This window comes from Archocentrus centrarchus, chromosome 19 (assembly GCF_007364275.1).
Source record: "Archocentrus centrarchus isolate MPI-CPG fArcCen1 chromosome 19, fArcCen1, whole genome shotgun sequence".
NCBI lineage: Eukaryota > Metazoa > Chordata > Actinopteri > Cichliformes > Cichlidae > Archocentrus > Archocentrus centrarchus.
This window is the reverse complement of record NC_044364.1, coordinates 19,008,352-19,033,632: the sequence shown is the minus strand read 5'-3', so window position 1 is coordinate 19,033,632 and position 25,281 is coordinate 19,008,352. Positions and strand designations below refer to the sequence as shown.

Genomic DNA, 25,281 nt, shown 5'->3' with positions numbered 1-25,281 from the left:
AGCTAGTCTTAGCTAATAACAGAGCACTTGTCCATAAGGTCACTTCTGGTTCCCAAAAACTAACAAAGTAATGGCTAATATTAGTCTACAATTACACATGAATTTTTTTAACCCCTGCTGCTTGTGTCATACCAAGAAAAAAGCTTTATGTGCCTCTCATATAATGCACACACAAACAATTACATTTACGCCTATAAGTTTTATGGTATAGGTGTCTTCCTCAGTTTGACACATTAGCGGTGGTTCTGACTATTTGTGAGAAATTTTTAGAATTAAATAGAAGTTTGTAAACTGCAGGTAGAGTCTATATGAATATAAACTCAAGCTCTTTTCTGTCTTATTGTTTTGAGGGCTAAAAGGTCCACACATTCCCAAATAGTAAAATAAACATATTTACAGATTCAAAAGGTATGAATTTTCATTTGTGTTAAATTAAAAGAATTTAATGCTTTGAGTTTTCTGACAACCGCCATTCTGTATTTATCTAACAGGTCAGCAGCACAGTGGTGCAGGGGTTAGTACTAATTACTATACAAATATAAATGCATTGAAAAGTGTGTGAATGAAGAGTAAAATAAACTAATGGGTCCCAATTTTGCACCTTTTTTTTTAAAAAAAATCCTTTTTGTACTATTGCAATGAGGTCACACGTTTGAACCTGCTCTTTGTACAGTCACACTGACCTGCCATTGGTCCTCTCAAGGTTATTTTCTGAGAGCCCAGAGAGCTTTCACAACTTTCCAGTTTCTGGAAACTTAGTTTTTTTTTTTGTTTGTTTTTTGTTTTTTTTACTTTATTTCTTACTTCCTAATCTAGGAATAGGACTGTCTGGGCGGATGGGCTCATGCAGGTCAGTGCAGACTGTCTTCATGATTCGGTTTTGAGAAAATATTGTGTTATCCCACAGTTTCTGTGTTTGTCACAGAGGTTGGGCTCTGTGAGAAAACCATTTCCCTTTCCTCCCCCCACCCCTAAACTGCAGAAGCCCACTGGTTACACACTCCTCCCACCTTATGCAACACAATAATTAGGATTGGAGTTCTTTTCTTCTGCTCTCTGAGGCTGAGCTCCCCTCATCCAGAGAGGATTGAAAGTACTTTTCCCAACACTCAAGGATTTAAGGTAGGTTACAACACCTTCTCTGCTACACATTTACAGTTAAATACTTACTCAGCACTTCTGGAATGAACTCAGGAGACTCCTCTTATAGTTTTCTCAGCAGCAGGCATGCAGTAAGGAAACTGAATATCAATGCATGTTTCTTTTGTGGTCTTTGCTTGCTGGAAAGTCCCTGCTAAATGCAGATGGTGAAATTAGAGACTGCAGGCATTAGTCAGGACATACACTCCACTGGACTTTGATTTGTTGCAACATTTCACATTCACCATGATGACAGTGTTGCTGGAGTAAGCCTGAGTGTGTGCATGTGTCTTATTATGGCAAAATCTCATCCTCAGGAGAGCTCCTTCCTGCAGTAGGAACTACACCAAAAGGTTTTGGGTACTTTGCAAGTATTATGTTTCTGTCAAAGCAACAAAGTCCAAACTAAACAGTATGGAGTCATATAACTTTACAAGGGTGTTGTTACGATTCAATGAAGAGTTATAAAAGGGCTGTATGTGATCTTACATGTAGTGATTTCAACATGGTTACATTTAGAAATCCTGACCTAGCAAAAGGGGCTTTTGTCAAGCTTGGCTGTGTGGCAGGTAGGACACAAACCCAAAACGGAGGACTCAGAAGACCAGATGTAAGCACAAAAATCAGCTTTGTTGCTGAGCTTTAACAAAATACTAAGAAATGCAGGTCAGCAGCAAACAATCTGATAACTGGGACTCTTCAACGAACAAACTATGAGGAGGGAGTGCACCACAAAGAACAAGGGGAGACTGAGACAATCTGTACACACACAGAATAATGAGGGAACAGGCAACAGGTGGGAGAGCAGCTGAAACTAATCACACCTAAGGAGTCATCTACTTAAACTAGATACAAAACTCAATGCGTGGACACATTGGACCACAGATGTGGCTATGTGGCCGGCAGAGTTGTACCCAAGGCTGAACGCCAAACAGCTTTAATGCCGATTAAGTTTAACAATAAATATCCCAAAATGCAAAAGCTCAAATCCAAGGAAGGACATTAGTTCATAATGCAAGAACCCTCGGTTTTGAATTTTCCTTTTGAATTCCAGCAATAAACCTGAGTTTACGTTTATTCCCCGTCTTCCAAGTCCTGCGTTCTGGGTCCATATTCTGCCGACCACACAGCTGAACCATGACAGAATAAATGGAATCAATCAAACCACACCTACTTCTGAAGTCAGCTTACATTTAGATATCAGCTTCACACCTCTAAAATTTCATGAGTTTATGTCACACGGGTGTCTCTACAGAAAATGACTGGCCATGCACACAGACAGCTCGAGTCCTAAAGCAGTCACACACACACAAAGTGTAAAAAAACAGCACCACACTGTCACATTTGGTACCAATTATGTTCTTGTTTGTTGCTGGTAGTCAGAGCTGATGACCAGTTTGCCAAAACCATAAATTAGAGCTTGAATAATATAATAATAATAGTAGTAAATAATAATAGTAAAGAGTAAGTGAAACTAATGTTATGTAAACCTTTCTAAATCACATAATCTGCATCTCTATCAAATTAGAGGCAGTAGAAATGTAGCACAACAATGACACTTTAGGTGGTCTGTACACTGAATCCAGCCTTTGAAAAATATTATGGGGTTGTGAGTTAATCACAAATAGAGCATTGTTCTAAATCAACAAACACCAATTGTCCATGGATGTTGTTTTCTCAGCCAAATGTGGTGTTTAGTCCATCTGATTTGTACTCATCTGGCCAAAGCTGGACTTTTTGGAGCCTCTGTAGCACTAATACAGCCATGAAAGTCAAACACATGGACAAAAACCTGTCTAAGACTTTACAGAGTGAGCTTTGCCAGATATCTCAATGAATGTTCATTGAGTTGTTTGGGTAAACTTTGACCCTAGGTGACCCTAACTGTGAATGTGAAAGGAAGGAACATCCTTTCCTTTTCAAACACATTTAGACATAAAGGAGTGTCTTTTTCCAGACAACCTGAAGAACTATTTTCAGTGAGTTTTACAGGGTGAGAAAGTGTTACTTCAATCCAGTATTCTGTTCTTTAAGGTGACACATTCGGATTTCCCACATTCATTGCTCTCTTTTTGAAAAAGAGAAAAAAGAAACACACTAACTGTGTTGAAAAGTAACTTGAGGGCAGCCGTCAAGTTTATTGCTCATGTAGATTTGCTAACATTTCCACTTAGCCAAGAGTGTACAGCTGAAAATAAACACAGATAGATGCAGTGGCCCCTCTCTGTCCCATTAATACAGTGTCTTTATGTTTAATTTTGTGTTTCTTAGGTAATAATTTCTCATGTAATAGTTCATTGAGTTTGTCTTTGCTGAGGCAAGAGTACAGTTGTCGGCCTCTCTCTGTGTAATTAGCTGCTGGACTTCCTCTCTGAGTGACCACAAGCAGTTCAGGTCAGCAGGAACACATCAAGCATCATCCTGCCCAGCACTGAATCACCCTAAGGATGTGTGCTGAACCCGCTGCTCTTCACTCTGCTGACCCATGATGGCACTCCACACTACAACAATAAAGTTATCATCAGGTTTGTGGATGATACAACTGTCGTGGGTTTCATGACCAACAACGAGAAACACTGTAGGAGTTAGGTATACCTAGTGGACATGGTGCAGTGACAACAATCTTTCCTTAAATGTGGAGAACACTGAGGAGCTCATCGATTTCTGGAGCGCGCCCAGAGAGGATCTATCCTGGACACACAAGAAACCACAGAAACGCTTTTACTTCGTCCACAAACTGAGGAGAGCGAGGGCCCTGGTATCATTTGCACCACCTGCTGAGGCACCATTGAAAGCATCCTAACCAGCTGTGTAGGTTGGAGCAGGAAAGATCTCAGGTGTTTCACTCCGCAACTTCCTGGATAGCTATGACACCTGTCTAGCCTGCATATCTGTCAGTATTGTGGACGACCCCACTCACCCTCACTGCTTTTTCAGGTGCCTTAAATAAAGGAATTGACTCCTGCTGTTGTGTACAGAAGGCAATATTGCTTCAATACATTCAGTCTCATTCTGGTGATTCCTCGCTTGAATTGAAATATACAGAGACTTGCTCGATTTTTATTCAAAGAACTGCAATAAAATCTATAGCTTTAAGAATCCTTATACACCTCATATATTTATTATACATGAAAAGCAATAAAACTATTAATATAATGTGTATTTCATATTTATACTTTGATACCACATGTTTATTTTCATATCTACACTGGTCTCTGTATCTTATAGGTTACTATTTTATTTTATTTTATTTAGTTTAATTCTAATTGAACACCATGGATTGGGCGAAATGCTATTTTGATCGTGTGTATGTCCTGTACAAGTGCAAAAATGACAATAATGTTGACTATAACCTGTTGGGTTTTAGGCAATTACAGTTACCTAGTCAGGGTTAGGAAAAGGCTGAGGTTATGGAAGCAGATCCCATCAAAACAGAAACTCTTTGAATAAAAAATGAGAAGTTGGGCGTGACACTTTACTCTCAATAATGCTGTAATGTAGTGGGTCCTGCAATGCAGCCAAGAATGAAAAACAGCCTATTTAAATATGTTTGTCAGTTGTAAGACATTCAAGATGCAGTTTATGCATTAGTTGTAGGATCATACATAGAAAGATAACTGCAAAATTAACAGTTAAATTTTTGGTGTTTTATTGTCTTCCTCAGACTGAATCCATGGGGAGCATTGCAGGAGTTTGTCTCTTTCTTCTGTGGGTGAGTTTGTCTCTACTTTCAAGTCCTGTCCAGGGTGGAAAGATTCTGGTGTTCCCCGTTGATGGCAGCCATTGGGTGAACATGAACCTGCTGATCCAGAGCCTCCACACCAAGGGCCATGACATCACCGTGGTCCGCACAGCCACCAGCTGGTATGTCAAAGAAGAGGCACCACATTACAGCTCTATCACTGTCACCTTACCAGAAGCTGTCTGCATAGAGGAACAGGACTTCTTTGTGACTTTCCTGGTCAAGATGCTGGAGATCCAAAAACAGGGGGCATCTTTTTTGGCCTTCGTGAAGTTCTACTGGGAAATGCTTGGTTCACTGTCAAAAATCCATCAACAGGCCAGTCTGTTAGGGGTAGAAATATTTGAGAACAAGACTCTAATGTCAAAGATTCGTGATTCTAATTTTGACGTGGTTCTTTTGGACCCTGGACTTCCTGTTGGAGTTATAGTGGCTCATGAACTGAAGCTTCCAGTTGTCTTTAATGTGAAATGGATCACCAGCGGGGAAGGTCATTTTGTGATAGCTCCATCTCCAACATCATATGTCCCAACTTCTGGACATGCTGTGTCAGACAAGATGACCTTTTTGGAAAGAGTCCAAAACACATTCCACTATTTCCTCAACACCTGCTTTGACAGGTTTATAGTGTGTCCTCCCTATGATAGAATGGTAGAGAAGTACTTTGGTCCAGATGTGAACTTCTATCAGCTTCTTCAAGGAGCAGACCTGTGGCTCATGAGGGTGGACTTTGTCTTTGAATTCCCCAGGCCTACCATGCCGAACATCATCTACATTGGAGGATTTCAGTGTAAGCCTGCTGAGGCCTTACCTTCAGACTTGGAGGAGTTTGTTGAAAGTTCAGGAGAAAATGGATTCATCCTGATGTCTCTGGGGACACTGGTCAGTGGTCTGCCAGTAGAAATAACTTCAGAAATCGCAGCTGCCTTTGCCCAGCTTCCTCAAAAGGTCATATGGAGGCATGCTGGTGAGCGACCCAACAACGTGGGGAACAATACCCTTCTGGTGAAATGGATGCCCCAGAATGACCTGCTGGGTCACCCCAAGATAAAAGCCTTTGTGGCCCATGGTGGCACTAATGGGATCTATGAGTCCATGTACCACGGAGTGCCAATTATAGGCATTCCCCTCCTGTTTGACCAATTTGAAAACATTTTGAGAATGGAAGCTCGAGGAGCTGCTAAAATGGTGGATGTAACAAAAATCAGCCAGCAGAATTTCCTCAAAGTCCTACAAGAAGTTCTTAACAATCCGTCCTACAGGAACAACATGAAGCGTCTGTCTGCTCTCCATCGAGATAGACCAATGCATCCTCTGGACACTGCGGTTTACTGGATTGAGTTTGTCATGAGGCACAAAGGAGCTGCACATTTACGCACTGAGTCTTATAAGATGCCTTGGTATGCATATCATTCTGTGGATGTTATATGCTTTCTGTTGGCTATCATGTTGATGCTGACAGCCATTGTAGTCGGAGTCGTAAAATTCCTGTGCCTTCGAATGTGCAGGAGGAAGAAAGCAAAGCAGGAGTGATCCTCAAATGAAAGTAGATCTAATTCAAATGTAGTAACAGTGTTAAAGATTCCTCTTATTTTCAGCCAATCACATAAAAATACCAAACCTCCGAGCCTTATACTGCCATTGTTGTCCGAAAACCTTTAAAACAGCCGGCCACATTGTTGTGAAGGGGATCAAGATCCTACATTCCTACAAAAAAGAAACACCTCAATTTAGATTGGCCCAATGAACCAAAATAAAATAAAATAAAATAAAATAAATAAATAAAATAATAAAATAAATAAATAAAAAGTAACAAAATAAAATAAAATAAAATAAAATAAAATAAAATAAAAATCAGGAAATACTTTGTGGCCCTCTTCCTAATAATAGTCCGGTATTGATGCTCAAAAAGAGGAACAAGTACTGAACAAAATAAAAACAATTTTAAACACATTAACACTGAGACTAGTTGGTCCTTCTGAGACCCTGCATCCTCATATTGAGGCATTGCATTTGGCTTTTCTGCATCGGAGGCTTCCGTCTGTTCAAATAGACTTGTTACATCTCAAAAGAAAGGCGCCCATCTCAGGAGGTTGGCCGTTTTTTGGTTGAACCAGATGATTTGGTGTGAACTGTGACTCAATGCTAACACAAAGTAAGGAAAGCAATATTAAACTATCAATATCTTTTTTGCAAATTCAGGTAAAGCAATGCCAACAAATCAAATAAAGCTAACAAAATCTAAAGATACAATTTAAAATTGTTCTTTGCTAAGTTGTCTGTTTTGTATACTCACAACACTGGTTCACAGCTCAGTGTCTACATGGCTTAACAGCCAAATGAGTGAAAAATACTCAGGACATTCGCACAGTATTGTAGCAACATACAAAGAAAATCATATGTGAATGTGAAAAAAATTGACATTTATGGGCCTCACTGATGTTGCCACAATGTTGTTTTCAATAAGACTTGAACCAGGCATTTCGGACCATTAACTCAGCATGAAAGACTTTAAAGGGCCAGTGGCTGTTTCCCCACAGACCTCTTACAATCAGACTTCTTTTAGAAAAAAACGCAGTTTTTATGCACTTCTGCATTGGCTGCATCCTTCTTCAGTCTGTGGTTATGAAACAAATGCACTTTTTCTGATGTTTAAGTAATTTTGCTGTACATTATAGTTCTCAGCTGTTTTAGTAGGTCACCAAGCCTCTTCTAGAATACATAAGAATTTAGGTTACATAACCAATTTACATATTTCTCCCACTGTAGTGCTATTTATCCATTTACAATACAGTAGGTTGTATCGGTGTGAGATATCCACGTTAGCTCCATGGGATTTTTGGGGCTTTTAAGTGGGCCGCAGCACTCTTTACTTTGGGAACCACTGCTATAAACCATGGTGCAGTTACTCACAAACAAACAAATAAACAATAACAATATTATCACTTTGGGTAGATAGACACAAGATTTGTGGATTAGTTTCAGTAAATGGGTCATACATGTACCTTACTGCTGTTTTCAAATGTATTCTCTTTTGTTCTATTGTACTGAGGGTAAACAGATAAACAACACCGTAGGAACAAATATGTGCATTTGATTTTTGTACTGCACTGTTAACTTGTGATTGATGCACGTGACACATTTATGTATTCAGTACATGTGAGGAAGCTAAAGATATTCAGTCATTTCATCTGAAAAATGTGGAATTTTGCTATAAACAGTGAGTACGTGCTTTATAAGCCATGAGTGTATTTTCAGCACTGTAACTAAGTGAATTTATGTTTTGTAATGTCCCTTGAATATAAAATACTTGATTAAAATAAAAAAGATCAACTTTTTGTCAGAACATTATTTGTTCCCCAAAGGTCAGTATCGGATAAATAATAAATAAATCTCTTGAGATGTTAATCATGCAAAACTATGCTAGTAGAATCTGAAAATAAAAAATATGGAGCTGGGAATGTATTTCTTTGCTTCTCATTAATGTTCATGTTTCGCTGCATTGCTGAAAAGTCTGATAAGCTCCGTCTGAGTCATACTGACCAGGTGTGGGGCGCTGTGTTTGTCTGAGCTGAGGATTTATTAGAAACATGAATGCCCTACTTATTTTTCATCAGCAGCCCACACACTCTCGCTCAGACACATGTTTTGCGCGTCTAGACATCAAATATATTCAGAACACAGGAGAAGAAAAATAATTTAAAGGCTTCCTAACCCACAGACAGAGTGTGTGTGGTTTTCCTGTTATGTATCACAAAGCAGTCTCTCTTTAGCATCGTTTTATACTCAGCTCGACACACACGCACAGCCAGGCTGAAACAGGTATGTTTGGAAGGTGGATAAAGGACATGTTTACTGGGATTTGGGGCCTTTTTTTTTTTTTTGCAGCATTAGAGGAAATATCTCACTTTTATCTTCATTTATCTGTTTATATTTGCATATTAGACAATAAATATTTTAAATATTAGACATTAATTCTAAATTATTTTTAAATTAGAACCAAAAGATGAAAAACCCTAAATTTGTTTTTAATAAAAAGTATTTAATTCATCTGGTGTTAACATGATAGTAACATATTGCAATACATCATTCACTCAAACATTAAGTTTAAAAAATAAAAAAAATTTTTCTTCTTCTGTGGTTTAAAAAAAAAAAAATTGTACCCAATAAATGTTATTTTGTTTGTACAGTTTGTGGTTCATGAGCTCCTTTGTGCATCAAAATAATAAACCATTACAACATTTTAAAATGTGTGTCACAAGAGTAGGCAGATGAAACTGCGGGTCTGACAAAGACAAAGAGAGCCATAAACATTCCTGTACAAAATATTTATGTGTAACCACACTGGGCAGCTTGTTCACTCGAATTTAGGAAAAAACTATGTCTCACTGTCTGACTTGTAAACAACTCACAGGGTTCATAAAAATAATGACTTATTAATTAATTGATTTATAAAATTTTATAATATAATCCTTTTGCACAAATACCCAATTTGATCCACAAGGTGGCAGTGCACCCTTTCATCCTTTTGCACAATGTTCATGACAATTTGGCACACACACACACACACACACACACACACACACACACACACACACACACACACACACACACACACACACACACTAATACAGGAATACTTTAAAAGGCTGTTTGCATTTATCATACCTTTACTGTTTACTTTTTGCATGACAGATATTAAAAAATGTTCATAAATTGTGTTTTTTAGTCATTTTTAACCTGCCACAGTCAGTTGAGCTGTTTTCCTTGTTACTTTGGGCACCATGTTTTTATGTCTCATGGCTTCTGCAGCAGGAAATCCTGGTGCTGTAGGTCTGTTAGGCAAAACATCACAACGCAGTGACCAAAAGTGGAAAACTCCAATCATATCTTAAAAATTTGAAACAACAACGACTCTCCATAACCCTCATCACACCAATGGGCCAATTCCTTTAATGAAAGGTTGTAGGAGAAGTAGATCAACAAATTCAAACCATTACGGTACAGGAATTTACAGCTGGGTCAGAATCAGCTCACTCAGTCACTTAAAGGGTGTAAATTAGTTACACCACTAAACTCTAAAGAGATAAATAAAACCAATAATGCATTTTTAGGTAAATATTTTAAATATGAGCAGATCTGTCCCCAAATGTTTCATGGTACGCCTCGTTTTAGAAGCTGATATCGGTTCATTTTCCTTTTTTTTATCCATCAATAAGGCAAAAAAAAAAAGATCAAAGTTGATATTCAGTGAAGTAATGATCAGCATGAGAGGATCAGCAAACTCTTACTTCCAAAGATCACTCGTTCAGCTCTGGTTCAATCCATTTTTCTGCAAACTGGGTTCATTTTATGGACACACACATACCCTAAAAAACAGAGAAGCCCAGACCCTCCATCTCCCCAGGCACCTCCTCCAACTCATCCGGGGGTACACTGAGCTGTTCCCAGGCAAGCTGAGAGATCTCTCCAGCGTGTCCTGAGCCTCCTCCCAGTACGACCTGCCCCGAACACCTCACCCAAGAGGCGCCCAGGAGGCATCCTAGTCAGATGCTCAAACCACCTTAACTGGCTCCTTTTGATGTGGAGGAGTGGTGGTTATCTGAGCTTTGTGACATGGTGTGTTATTCTGCTGGAAGCAGCAATCCACAGATGTGTACACTGTGGTCATAAAGGGATGGGCATGGCCAACAACAATACTCAGGTAGACTGTTGGGTTGAAGCAATGCTTTTGACCTATCATCCAAATGTTGCAGCAGAAATGTTCTGCAGTCTAATTTTGGTGAGCCACTGCCAACTGTAGCTTCAGTTTCCTGTTCTTAGCTGACAGGCATGGCACCCGGGGTGGTCTTCTGCTGAGTGTTTTTCTTTTTTGAGTTACTGTGGCCTTCCTATCAGCTCCAAGCAGTCTTGTCATTCTCCTCTGACCTTATGGCATCAGCAAGACGTCCCTCAGAGAACTGCTGCTCACTGGATATGTTCTTTTTTCCTGACTGTTCTCTGAAAATCCTGGAGTGGGAAAATGCCATTAGCTCAGCAGTTTCTGAAGTACTCCGGGACCAAGAACCACGGCACATTCCAAATCATTTAAAACACCATCCCGATGCTTAGTTTGAACTTCAGCAGGTCATCTTGAGCACGTCATCATGCCTGAATACACTGAGTTGCTGCCATGTGACTGGCTCATTTTAGGATGAACAACCAGTTGAATCTAACAAAGCGGCTGAAGAGCAAATGAAAGCAATTTTTGCCAGGCTGACATTCACAAAGGAGGGAATAACAGAAAGTAAAACTCGAATGAGACAACAGAAAATAAACCACCAAAACAAAAAAGGAAATAACAAAAAGATAACACAGAAGCAAGAAGACGTCACACTACACATGAAAATAGGCATGAGAACAAGCACTGGTGGATGGATGAAACACAGGGAGGAACATCTGGGGAGCTCTGAGTGAATATAAAACACAAGAAGAAATACAAAATAGGAACGAAAGCACAAAAAGAACTCAAAAACACCAAAACAGCAACGAAACCTCGATACAAACCAAAACACAAAAATATTAAACAAGAATCTAAAACACAAGAATACCACAAAAGCCTGAGAGCATGACACAGAAGCGGTTGCAGAATGATTAAGCCTCCTCATTTCTTATGGGTAGAAATGTTTCAGATCAGTTTTCAATATTACTTCACCCTAAAAGCTTGTGTCATATAGTCGTCATGAATGGCCTCTTTGTGTCTAATCTCCAGGCATGAATATAACATCTGTGTTTCTTCTATAAATTGCTTAAATATTTGTTATTACTTAAAATAGAATTTTAGCCAGGTTCCACAATCTGGTAGGGAAGACTGAAAATAAAGCAGTGGAGGCCAGCTCATTCAAAAATCTGCTGTAACTTTAAGTGTTGATCCCATTTAATGTGCTTTGAAGATGCAGTAAATTGCTGCTATCAGCAGGACATCAAGAACCAACAGTATGTGCAACAGAGGCCAGAAGATAAGAGGCTCCTTCCCTGCTGGAGGGATCAGCCCCGGGAGGCTGCAGAGATCGGCTCTGAACACTGATATTAAGACAAAAATGTGTGATAAAGGAAGTGCAAAGCATTCTGTCTGATGAACTAAATCAGAACACGCTGATTTGGCAGCTTAATATAGCTGCAAACAGGGTATCAATGTTGTAATCAGTGATGTTGTGCAGTTTTAACTCACTGCAAAGCCAATGGGCCATACAGGACAATGTAGCAGGCCAATTTTGGCCCCTGGGAATTATGTTTGACACCCTTGACACTAAGCTGAACTTTCTGTAGATGGGCAGGAGGGTATCACTGAACTTAACGTAAACTTTCGTGACAATTGATTTGTGTGAACAGAAAGGGGTGGGCTGCCTCGGTGTGTGGTTTTGGGTGGTGTAGGTGTGCAAAAGGAAACTGCGGCTTTCCTTTAAGATGACCTGGATTAAGTTCAATAAAAATTATGAAAGAGAAATTGTTCTTTATGACCTCTTATCTTTTACTTAACTGTGGGAACCAACAGCTTCTCAGGCGTTGCTCCATCTGAACTTTTGCATATGTGGTCAATGGTGGTTTTGAATATTTGAAGATGTTCATATTTTTTAGACCTTTTTGATTCAGTGATGTTTGCACTCGTTTCTCAGTTTGATTATGCATGCGAAGATGAGAACATGTAAGTAATATAAATAACATCCCATGTTATTATTATTTTTAAGGCCTGCCAACACAGGAAACTTGCTGCATGTCACTTTGTAGCTGACACTTGGTCACATGTGGACATTTTAAATTTTAGATTCTTTGTTGAGATAGGATGATATTTTGGAGCAATCAGAACTGTTTGCAGCTTATAATTACAAAATATTGCCAAAGTATTCATCCGTCTGCCTTCACACACATATGAACTTGAGTAACATCCATTCTTAATCCATAGGGTTTAATATGATGTCAGCTGCACAGGGTGGTGCAGCTAAAAACAGCTTCAACTCTTTTGGGAAGTCTTTCCTCAATGTTTAGGAGTGTTTATGGGAATTTTTGACCATTCTTTCAGAAGCACATTTGTGAGGTCAGACACTGATGTTGGACGAGAAGGCCTGGATCACAGTCTCCACTCTAATTCATCCCAAAGGTGTTCTATCAGGTTGAGGCCAGTCAAGTTCTTCCACACCAAACTGGCTCATCCATGTCTTTATGGGCCTGCTTTGTGCACTGGTATGCAGTCATCAAAATGAAATGACACTAGTTTCATGAACCCTTGCTGTGGTGTTCTCTCAGATACCTCACACACCAATGAAGTATTTCCTTTTTCTCCCATAAAAGTAAAACAAATCAGATACAAATCAAGATTTTCTCTTCTGTTCTGTCAGACAGTGCTGTCCAACATGCTTGTAGCCTACGTAGGCAGCATCCTTCGAAGGATTCAGCCCCTGAATGTGGACCACAGCGAGTATCTGAGTTCATCTATTCCTGCTTATATGCATTTAGTCTGTGTCTCGTTTTCTAGCTCTCAGTGTTTCTGGATTTATCTTATTTGCCTGTTTGAGATGTTTTTTCCTGCCACTCCTGTGCTTCATGTTCCTTAAAGTTAGTAGCGAAAGTGCCTTATTTTCTTGCTGGAAGTTTGAACAATCTCGTCAGTGTGTGACAAAGATGATATGTTGGACCAGTGGTACCCAGGCTGTGGGCCTGGAGGACCCCAACAAAGAAGTCTGTATTTGAAAGAAGCAGATGAATTTAATTTTATGTTTGAGGTTTCCACTCAGTGAGCACCTAAACAGTTGTTTTAACCGTTTATAGGCTTCTATGAACAGTAAATAATAAATGCGCTGACAACTCTTCTCAGAGGAAACAGCTCATGGAATCAGATCCCCGATTAGATCTACGAATCACCGCCTTATCGTGGTGGAGAGGTTTGCATGGCCATGTGATCTCACGGGATATGTTGTTCAGGGTAATTCAGAGGAGCCACAGAGGTCTGGTGCTCTGCGGATTGGTTAGTCGGTGGAAAGCGGAGGCCTTGGTGGTTTTAAAAAGGTCTATAAATAAAATATTTGGTCCTGCCTTTCGCCCCATGACAGCTGGGATACACAGTTACACGGTTAGAAATACATAAATCAATACGGAGACTCAAAAAAGATGTATAGGCTTGTTATTTCAGTTTAATTGAATATAAATTTTACATCGATATAGATTACATAATCAAACTACATGACTTCATATGATGCATATTTGTCAGTGACACAAAAATTAAACAAAATAAACTCAATGGTGTCATTTTTTTCAAATCTCCTGCTTGTTAAAGATCACCTTTTCAGGTGCTTGTGTTAAGTGGCTGATATTTACCACACAAAAGTGAAAGTGTTACAATACTCGTGAAAACACACGAACACTGAACAAAGCATATTTTTTAACCGCATTTAAATGTATGACTCATACAGTATCTTGTAGAGACAAACAAAAAAGTACACCGATGTAGTAACTTCTTGTGTACAGCGTGTACTGTGCACGTCTAACTCCGAGCCACCAGATAAACCAGGATGGGGATGAAGCTCACAGAAAGGAGAGTGAGGCCGATCACCAGCCCCTGAGGCGCGTCTTCGAGCACCTGAACATGTTCGTTGGTGCAGTTCTGGAAGAAAGTGGAGTGGATGTAGATAAAAAAGTCTTGAATGTCAGGGTTTGGGAAGAAGCAGCGGGTCACTTTAGCCACGAGCTCCAGGCATGTTGTTAAGTTACTGTAAGGTCTGCAATAAATGGAGAAAAGTGAATGATAGGGTGAAAGATGTGCTCTGCTAATGAAAAAAAAGGGCTTAAATGTGTCAATTTGCTTTGTTTTAACAGGGTTTTTGATTTTTTTTTTTTTAACTCCATGTTTTAATGATACTGTAGCTACAATTTGGTTTCTCAGATTAGTGACTGAAGTTTTGTTTCAAAGCCTCAAGGTGAGTCTTTTCACCTCAACGCACGACAGATGTGACTGAGAGACGCTCCCGGCTCACTGAGACTTTTCAAAGGTCACAAGATAAAACACAACCTGCCTTTCCTCTCTTTTGATTCTAATGCTGTATTAAAAGTAAAAGTAACCATTGTTAGTCCAACACGAGCTCAGTTTGACTCATGACTGCAGAGCTGTGCAAACACCAGAACAGTGTCCACCTGATGGACCTGCTGGACCTGCTGAGAAGGAATGAGGGTTTAAGACACGTCTGCTTAGATTTTTTACAACTGGAAATTATTATAAATTTTTTTTTAGTCTGTGAAATACACAGGCAGCTAATTTTTGAGGGTCTTCTTTCACTGCAGTGCTTGGTTGTGTGCAGACAACACCGTCTACAGTCTACTTATTAAGCAAACTGCTTTTCAACCAAAACAAAAGTCTGTATCATTTCAAACCACACCTCAGATTTCTGAACAATTTATACAATAAAAATCTGTGAAATTAAAAGTTTTGCAATTAATAAAAGACTCTTCTGAATGCATGAAAAGTGAGTGAACCCTGTGGCTATTTAAAAGCATTTTAAAATGTTAAAACTGATGATTTTCTTTCACCATAAACAACAACAACCAAACAAACAAAAACCTCCTTGATCTCACAGTTCTCACCACAAATATGCACCAATAACTTGTTTAATTAGAGAAGCTCCGTGCATGTGATGACTGCATAATTTATAAGAAATAACTCTAAGCTCATAGGAAAACACTGATTTTGAGAAAACGAGGTGAAACTCTTCAGCTGGAGCCCAGGCACTGAAACTGCAAAACATCAGCTCTGAGAAAAACTGTTGCGGTTAAACTGCTTCCTGTTTGAAAATAAACAGAGCACAGGGTGGGCTGAAGGGAGAGACCACCCTTCATGTTAACCCTGCAGCAGGAGAGGCCCTCATTCTACTTAGGCCAGTTTTGATGATGGCTATTTCCCTCTGTGATGTGCTGTTGTTGTGGACCTAATTAACCCTTTGACTGCTTTACTACATACTTTGTAATTTAGATGATAAGATCAATGTTCTGCACTAAAAGAACAAAGCTAACACCGCACAATACAAAGTAATTTGTACATTTACTCAATTATTACATTAAAGTTTAGGCATTAGATAAACACCTGGAGGAAGATGTTGGTAAGAGCTCAGCTGCAAAGTAAAAACTCACGTTTTCATTTCAGTAAATCTTCAAATGAGCCAAAATCTTACCAAAATTCAAAGATCTATAAAATCCCCAAAAAATTAAAAAAAAAAAAAAAAAATCAGCAAGTTGTTTTTTTTATTCTCCATAATAATTAGACAACCCCTTAGATTTACCCTGTACCAAAAATAAATAGTTACTGTGGAGGTGAATTTAATTGAAATATACCCTTTTTAAGTATCATATATATCATGTATCAGCCAGAGGGTACTTTAACAAAGGGCACTTTGTTAAACTTTTGCTTTAATAAAAGGCTTAAAAAATAAGAATATACAATGTGATAAAAACTGGGAGGAGTAATGAGGCTTTGTAACGGAGCCCTTGCTTTTGCACGTTGATTTGTTTTCAACGAGAGAAACAGCGCCCCCTGATTGCACCGGCTGGTTAATGTGAGCCAATCTGTGGTCAAAAGGGGTACTGCAGTGTCTCGTCCGTCATGTCGAATGAACTGGAAAGGAAAGTAGGGGAAGTTTATCAAATAAGCATTTTTAATTACTCGTTTAGTTAACGTCATGAAAACCTTGAACGGACGGGCGTCTGACAGAGGAGTTATTATGGAAACTATGGAGCCCTTAAGAGGAAATAAATAAAGTGAGTGCTCTGTTGTCCTCGCTGCAGGTGTGCAGTGATGGCCTGCTGACGCTAAACGTTACTGGCAGTGGCGGAAGCGGTACTTTCAACACTGTGAGTGACTTTTTGTTGTTGTTGTTGTTGTTCAGCTTTACTGATATATTACGTCTACATATGCAAATGCGGGTATTATTTATGTAAATCAGGGACGTGAAATTCTTGTGAATAGAATAGAACAGAACTTTATTGATCCCTTGCAGGAAATTGCTTTGTTACAGCAGCGGCAATTAACACTAATATAAAGACACAATATAAATACTATAAATAATACTTACTTTATACCCAATATAAATACTATGTGACTAAGAATGTTATATACACAATATAAGAGCTATATACACAACATACATATAAATACCATATACAACTGTGCGTTCTGGTTAGTGGTTTGCGTTAAAGAGTCTGATTGCTGCTGGCAGGAACTTCCTACTAATAAAATAACAATAAAATAACACTTACTGTAGCCAAAATAACAGCTTCTCACGTTTCACGTCATCTCTTAAGATTCAATCAGCCAAAATGGATTTGCCGCAGCTTATTCTTGTTCCCATAAGTAACTTACACTCTCCGGAATTTCTTTAAGAAAATCGTGTTTTTAAAAGCATAACAAGAGGACGCTTCAGTGTGTTAAAGTTGTTGAAAGCAGGTTATGAAAGGAGGGCCCACATAACTGTGGATTTCCTCACTTACCTGATGACATGTTCCAGGACACACCAGTTATCTCTGCCGATGCTCAGCATTTCCTGGTGAAACGTTTCACCACAGTACCCGTGACTGTACCATATCAAGTTCTCCTGGTCACAGTTTTGGCCGGTAATTTTATTTTCCTCATCCTGGAAACTCTCTGCAAAGTAATGCAAGGCATTTCTGACACACATGAACTAACAGGGAGACGCACAAATACAATGGAGCTCAAACTTGAGTCAATAACATTATTGGGTTTTTTGCATGATGACCACAGAGTGTTTCTTTATTTTGACCTGAAGGTGAAACTAGAGTGCTGATGCCTGACCACTTCTTTTGTGTTTCAACTGCACAATATGCGCAGTATGGGATTTAAAGCCACTGATCAGCACGCAGGCCAGAGAGCTTCCTGTCCAACTGCTGAGTAAGTAACTTTCTACTTGCCGTCATCTTCTGTGATAAGAGACGTTTGGTTTCTTTGGAGTTCATCCTCAATCTTCTTGTTATGTTCATAAAACTTGGATGTCACAGCCTCTGGTTTCATAGTACCTGCACACAAAATATTTATTTACACTGAACAAAATTGTCATATCTTTACATAAGCACTAAAATATTAAATATTAAGCGGAAATATCACTTTCTTAAACTGTGTGCAGGTGCAAACAGAATTCATGAGCCCACTCATAGTGCTTGTTTAAAGTGGAAAATGCTTGATTTAAAAAAAAACAAACAAAAAAAAAAAACGTCCTGTTTATTGTTGCATAGAAGCAGAGATGAGATAGGTGGACTTAGATTCTGGGTTTGAAAAGTGAAGACAGTGTAGAAATGCTTCAAACCTGTATTATTTCTCACGGTCAGGAGGGGGCGACACCTTCAGTTGTGAAAAGACTTCGCGATGTGTAGAAGTCAATGAAAAAACAAAACTGCAACACATATTAGCCCGGCAGACCTTTCTGAGGACGGTTGAACGTCATGTCACTCTGATAGTTGTTTGAGTTTATCTGAACTGGACTCTACAAACTGAGATGGAACGTGAGAAGGACGGAGGCAGGGGCTGAGTGATAATATAGCTATAAATATAAAGATTTGATATTCTCTTTTTGGTTCAGACAAAAGAAGATATTAAAATAATCATTTAATATACAACTAGTGGACAATTTTTACAATGTATTTACCAGTAGCCAGGTTTGGCAACCAGGAATCAGAGGGTCCAGTCTACAGTGCACTAACCCCCTCTGGCCCCTCGTGCATGGTGGGCCCACAGGAGGGTGGCTCGATGTGGCTCTTTTGGGCTGGGTTGGCTTCGCCCCATGGTCTAAACCCTCACCACCAGGTGCTCACCCTTGAGCCCCTACACCAGGCCTGGCTGCAGGGTTGGACCCCTGTAACCCTGTTCTGGGTAGGGTGAACTGGTCCTGTGATTTTTGTAGCCATCATTGGAGTTTTCTGAATCGCTCTTAGTCTCACATAAACCCCACCCCTGCAATAAAGTGGGGGAATCAGTTGTTACGATCTCTGCTACCCTATTGGCCAATCACTTGAAAATGTTTTTTTTATCTTAGTGCCACTTTTACCTGGATAAATAAAGGATTATAAATATATTCCATGTCTTGTACAGTACGTTGGTCTGTTACACAGAAATCACTCAACAAATCTTCATATTAAATGTCCTGGATGTGAGTTACATGTCTTGGATATGTGCATAAAGTACACAAATGTATGAAGTTTGTGTAGACGCTATGTTTTTACTCAAGGTACACCAAGATATGCCACGACAGATCAGTCACCTTCTGCAGCCACGTCAGCTCTGCCCACAAACACATCATCAGTATTTACAAACACCAAAAAGTGTCTTTAGTTATGTTTCATATACTGAAGGATTAGTCGGTCAAAAATTATCAGTGAGATAATGAATTTCTCATGTTATGACTGATCCATTTAGAAGATGGATGATGAACAGCCTAAGATGTCTTAAGATACATAATTGCAATTTTAAAAACACATCAAATCCAGCCATCATTGAGACGGCTGTCAGTACACGTACATTACAATTTACAGATCACAGTGGAAAGGCGTGAAACTATGGCAACAAAGGAATTTTTCTATGTGACTCAAGATCAAGAAATATTTTCAAGACAGAATTAGTCCCATGTAGCATCAGCACGCGAGGAGCAGGAAAAACAGGAGCAGGCCCTCCAGTGGGGCTAAATGGACCCTATTGCTGGTCTGCCTCTGGTCTCCAGGCTGCATGTTTGTCACCCTTGTACTGAACTGCTGAAGTAAGAAATTAACTTACTGTTGAATGCTTGGTTCCTCCCAACTTCATCTTGCTTTTCCACTTCATGGTCAGCTGGTTGTGGTTCCACAATACCTGCAAACAACAGACTTAAAACTGTTATTTAAGGTCACACATGCCAGTCGGACCCATTTTAAAAGGAATGCCCTCCTTCTGGCTTTTGATTGCTGCTGCTATTTCCTTCATTATGCCCACACACACACACACACACACACACACACACGGAAAACAGTTCATGGAAATATAACAGCAAATCCAAAAGGCAGGAAATGTGAGCAATCTCTGAAAACCCCACACATGAAGGCAAACACGTACCGAGAATGAGCGCAGGGAAGAGCAGGTAGAGGATCATTGTGGACAGCAGTCGAGGCTGTTTTGTGACCCGAAGTGCCGTCAGAGGCTAAACTTTCAGACCTGGAGCTCAGTGGGTTAGGAAGGAAGCCCAGCCCTCCCTATCTCCACTTGCTGTAGACGCACACGAGTGTGTCCGGTGTCGGTGAAAGATCCTTGGTAAACATGCTGAATGACAGAAGGAGAGCAATGAGGGAAGGATGCCGGTCTGACAATAACATGATAAGACGGAGGGAACAAAAGTGAGAAAGAGGTTAAAGAAGGGATTCAATGTAAAATAAGGCACCATTTAGTCCAATTGTCTCACTGACAAAGTGCAAAAATTTCAGCACTACTAATGCTGGCGTAAGATGTCCTCATACATTAGAAATGATGTTTTTAGACTTGAGTATTGAGAAATAATGAAAAAGGAAGCAAATTTTACAGCTCAGTATGTTTAGTTCAGTGGTTTTGTTGGTGGGAGCCACTGCTGTGTGGTGTGGTGAACAGGGTGAAACATGAAGTGGAAATAAACAAGAAAATACTAATGCTACAGAGGCTGGACAAATATTCAAACTGGGTCTTAATTTCTTGTTAATGATGGGTCAAAATGGGGGAGATAGTCTTTGTTGAGCTTCTAAAGAGCAGCATAGCAGAAACTCTGCTTTAGTTCTGTCAGCGTTTAGTCAACACAATCCAGATAGAAAAAGTTTGTTGTAAAAGGTTTTCATTGGTAGACCTTTGAGAAGAATCAGGTGACTGTTGCAGCTGATTTTGTCTCTGCATCACAGACACTTTCTTATTAATGCATCATTAAATGCTAATTGTGTAACCTTTATGGGAATTTTGGAAGAAAGGGGTATAATTATGTGCCATTTTTAGAGGATTTAGAGTTAGAAACTGAGGGTTTCTCACAGACATGGTATAAAAGATGGACGTTAGCGAAGTCCTGTCATGAAAACTCAAGATTTTTTTGTGGTCTCCATCTTGGTGTTTTGAAACTGGATGTGATGAATGAGGGATGGGTCAGGCTGGTAAACTTCATGCTCATTGATGGCTAATCCTCCTTTCTGACTCTGGGAAGGACCAAAATTTACTTCACTTTTTTATTCAGTATGACGTGAAATGAGTGACTGAGCCCATCAACTGATCAGGAAAGTGTTTACAGAGGTCAGGACCAAGGGGTGTTTTCACGTAGACCTCTACAGGACTGGAAGTCTTTGAACTACTGCCACCTGCTGGCACTAATAAGAATTTAATTTTAAAGCACTTCCACATTGGCTTCACTTTTCAGACCCTCAAGGTCACCTGGTCTGCTTTCAGTGGTGAACAACCAAGATGCTGGTTGGCTGATGGTTCTCCATCACTCTGTGCCTAGATACAATGCAGTTCTCTTGAGACGCATGAGTCTGCAGCTTTCTGAGCATCTTGTTGCCACTGCAGACATCCTGCAGGAACCACCAGTTGCCCTTGTAGAAAGGCTTTTTGTGTCCCTATTCCGAGCCTTTTGTTAAAGAAATTAATTTTGTGAGCAGCAACACCGACAGTGCTGGAGAAGATTGCAAATAGACAAATGCGCTGGAACGGTGAGTATAAATAGATGTGGTTGTGTAATGACTTCACTGTTGCGTGCAAAGTGACCAATGGGGTGGGGCCATTAAGCTTGACCACATATGAAGCGATTAGCAGTGGACCTTTTAAAGCTGCAGTTCCAGATATCTAATGAATTTGCTGCCATGTGTCAGTCAGTGGTACCCTTCGCTCCCATTGGTTGTAGCAGAATTCGCTCACCTCCAAGCTTGATTTCACTAACATTCAGTGTCTCTGGTCACTATACCCTTTCAAAAGTTATGGACCCACTCCTAAAATGTTTAGCTTAATAATCATGTTAAATAATTAAATTATCAAAATTAGATTAGATTAGATTAGATTAGAATCAACATTATTGTCACTGAACACAGTAACAAGTACTTGAACAACGAAATGCAGTTTTGCATCTAACCAGAAGTGCAGAATAGTAAAGTGCAAGGTATGTACTTGCATTGCAGATATGAACTGAATATACTATATAGTATATGCTAATATATATATATATATATATATATATATATATATATATATATATATATGTGTGTGTGTGTGTGTGTGTGTGTACACAGTGTATTACTGCAGGAATGAATTGAATATACTATATAATAAACTATAGAATATACAGAAGATGAATATACTTACATGTATGTACAATATACACAGTTATGAACAGTTGTTAAATATAAAGTTTGGTAAATATCTATATACAGATAAAGCTGAGAGTAATTAGTTGTAGGTGTGGGGGGTGTTCAGTCAGTTGGGGGGGGGTCACCTCTGTGTAGAGTTTAGCAGCTGAGGGGAAAAAGCTGTTCCTTAACCTGCTGGTTCTGGAACGTAGGGACCTGTAGTGCCTCCTGGAGGGGAGAAGGGTAAACAGCTGTCCCTGGCAATGCTGCGTGCCCTCTGCAAGCACCGCTTACTGTGAATAGCCTCGATGGTGGGGAGTGATAGACCGGTTATGCGCTGGGCAGTTTTCACCACCTGCTGCAGAGCCTTCCGGTCCATGATGGAGCAGTTACCATACCAGACTGTGATGGAGCTAGTAAGGATGCTCTCGATGGTGCTGCATTAGAAGTTCACCAGGATCTGAGGAGACAGATGGGGCTTCTTTAGTTTCCTCAGGAAGAAGAGCCTCTGGTGAGCCTTCTCGACCAGGATGGAGGTGTTGACTGACCAAGAAAGATCCTCGGAATGATGGACCCCCAGAAACTTGAAACTGGGCTCCACCTCAGCTCCATGGATTTGGATGGGTGTATGTGTGCCTCCAGCAGTTCTCCTGAAGTCCACAATAATCTCCTTGGTCTTTTTGGTGTTGATGGATAGATTGTTGTCGGCGCACCATGATGCCAAGTGCTGGACCTCCTCCCTGTAGTCTGTCTCATTGTTGTTGGTGATGAGGCTGATCACTGTCGTGTCATCTGTGAACTTGATGATGGTGTTGGAACAGGTCCCCACCGGTTCGCAGTCATGTGTAAAGAGAGAGTAGAGGAGAGGGCTCAGCACATAGCCCTGTGGAACGCCAGTGTTTAGGAGGAGGTGAGGTTGTCTGACTCAACGGACTGGGGTCTGTTGGTCAGAAAGTCCAGGATCCAGTTACAGAGGGAAGGGTTGATGCCAAGGTTGCTCAGTTTGGTGATGAGACTGGAGGGGATGATGGTGCTGAATGCTGAGCTGAAGTCGATGAACAGCATTCTCACATATTTGTTGTTGTTGTCCAGGTGGAAGAGGGCGGAGTGAAGCGCTGTGGAGATGGCATCATCAGTACTCCTATTCTGGCAGGAGGCGAACTGGAAAGGGTCCAGGGTGGGAGGTAGGCTGGTTTTGAGTTGAGCCAGGACCAGCCCCTCGAAGCACTTCATGATGGTAGGGGTGACTGCAACAAGGCGGAAGTCATTGTGACATGTGTCAGGTGAGTGTTTCCGCACTGGCACAATGGACGTGGTCTTGAAGTGTGTGGGGACAACTGCTTGGGCCAGAGAGAGATTGAAAATGTCAGTCAGGACCCCAGTTAGTTGTCCTGCACAGGCCTTAAGCACACGTACGGGGATGCCATCAGGGCCAGCAGCCTTACGTGCGTTGGTCCTGCTCAGTGCAGCACACATGTCGGTGGGGGAGAGTGTGATTGGTTGGTGGTCTGCAGGGAGTACTGCCTTGGTGGCTGCCTCCTGGTTCTCCCTGTCAAAACATGCATAGAAGTTGTTGAGCTCGTCTAACAGGGAGATGTCGTTGGTTTGTGGGGTGGTGATGGTAGGTTTGTAGTCAGAAATGGCCTGGATGCCTTGCCACATGCGTCGGGGGTCGGAGTTACTGAAGTGCTCCTCAATCCTTAGCTTGTGGCTGTTCTTGGCCTCCCTGATGCCCCTCTTCAGGTTAGCTCTGGATGCACTGTAGGCCTGGGCGTCACCAGATCTAAAAGCAGTGTCACGTGCCTTCAGTAGGAGGTGGACCTCACGGTTCATCCATGGCTTCTGATTAGGGAATGTTATGAGCTGTCTGAGGGTGGTGACACTATCAATGTTGGTACTTATAAAATCCAAAACAGAAGAGGCATAGGTGTCAATGTCCGTGTGTGAGTCCACGGTGGCCTGAGCGGCAAACACTCCAGTCTGTGTTCTGGAACCGCTGCTGTAGTGTAGAGTCAGTGCTAAACTACAGCAGTCAAGTGGCCATGTGACTGAGCTGTTGTCATAGTGACATGTTTTTAGGAGGTCAGAAAGTATTGAAAATGTCTGACAGTTAGTTTTAATCTTCCTCCTGTCATTTACTGAGAGTAAGTGGATAGAATAAAAAAAAAAATCCAAAAGGCCTGAGAGAGACTACAGCTTCATGTTATTGTGCTGCACAGTAAGTAATGGGATGTACTTATAAATATAAATACATGATACTCCAGTGACAAAGCTTCTAAATGTAGTGGGACTAACCTGGTGTAAGTGAATGGGCATGCCCAGTTTTCTGTTCCTTCAAAAATAACAGACAAAAACACTCTTAAGGGATTTCCTCCTTTGTTTAGCAGCAGCAGCAGCAAAGGCAACACAAGGAATCAGGAAGTGTGTGCAGAATGGAAGACAGGCAGAAAACCCATAAACAATGTATAATCTGGTCCTATTTACTAACAGCGTGTGGTGGGAATAATAATTCAGCCAACGCTTTCCTCATATTTTCATAATTTCATGATAACTTAACCAGATGTTGGGAAAAAGAGGTGGCCTGAAAGTAAGTTTGCATTTCACACAAATAAACTTTTACCCGCTATACATGTAGGTACACACAGAGGTATGAAAACAACAACTTCCTGTGTTTTGTGGCATTAAATGTACAGGATGTCAAGAGTTTTTTCAACTGGCTTGTGTTCACCTCAGCCTGCGGAGACAGGAAACTAATCTGGCATTCAGGGGCTGCTGCACACTGGCAGACATTGATCGAATGGGTTTAAATGGACATCTGCATCCTGGCTACAGTCAGGTTTCTAAACTACTCTGTTTTTGTATTTCAGAAACCTGAGTTTGAGGTATACGGTAGGCAAGCATGGGGGAAAAAAGTGTGGTTGTTATTTAGGTGTATAAATACTGCAGAAAACCTGCAAAGGTGCATTTCCAGCCAAGTGACAGTGAGTGAAATTCAGATGGAGGAAACATGAACAAGAGTGCAGCTGACAGATTACAGGATGCAAGTTTATTAATCC

The 25,281-nt window shown here is 40.4% G+C and overlaps 1 protein-coding gene and 1 pseudogene across 1 annotated transcript; one reads left to right on the top strand and one right to left on the bottom strand.

The window, feature by feature from the left end:
- The first annotated feature begins 1,008 nt into the window (after window positions 1–1,008).
- LOC115798557 (UDP-glucuronosyltransferase 2B15 pseudogene) lies at window positions 1,009–8,220 on the top strand (annotated as a pseudogene).
- Window positions 8,221–14,075: 5,855 nt separating this feature from the next.
- On the bottom strand, window positions 14,076–20,124 carry LOC115798670 (receptor activity-modifying protein 3). Its single transcript, XM_030755598.1, has 5 exons — window positions 19,995–20,124; window positions 19,680–19,754; window positions 17,828–17,932; window positions 17,390–17,543; window positions 14,076–14,634 (listed from the first exon to the last, which is right to left on the bottom strand). Exons 1-5 carry the CDS (start codon window positions 20,029–20,031, stop codon window positions 14,400–14,402), a joined length of 606 nt encoding a protein of 201 aa, XP_030611458.1. The 5' UTR covers window positions 20,032–20,124; the 3' UTR covers window positions 14,076–14,399.
- Window positions 20,125–25,281: the final 5,157 nt, after the last annotated feature.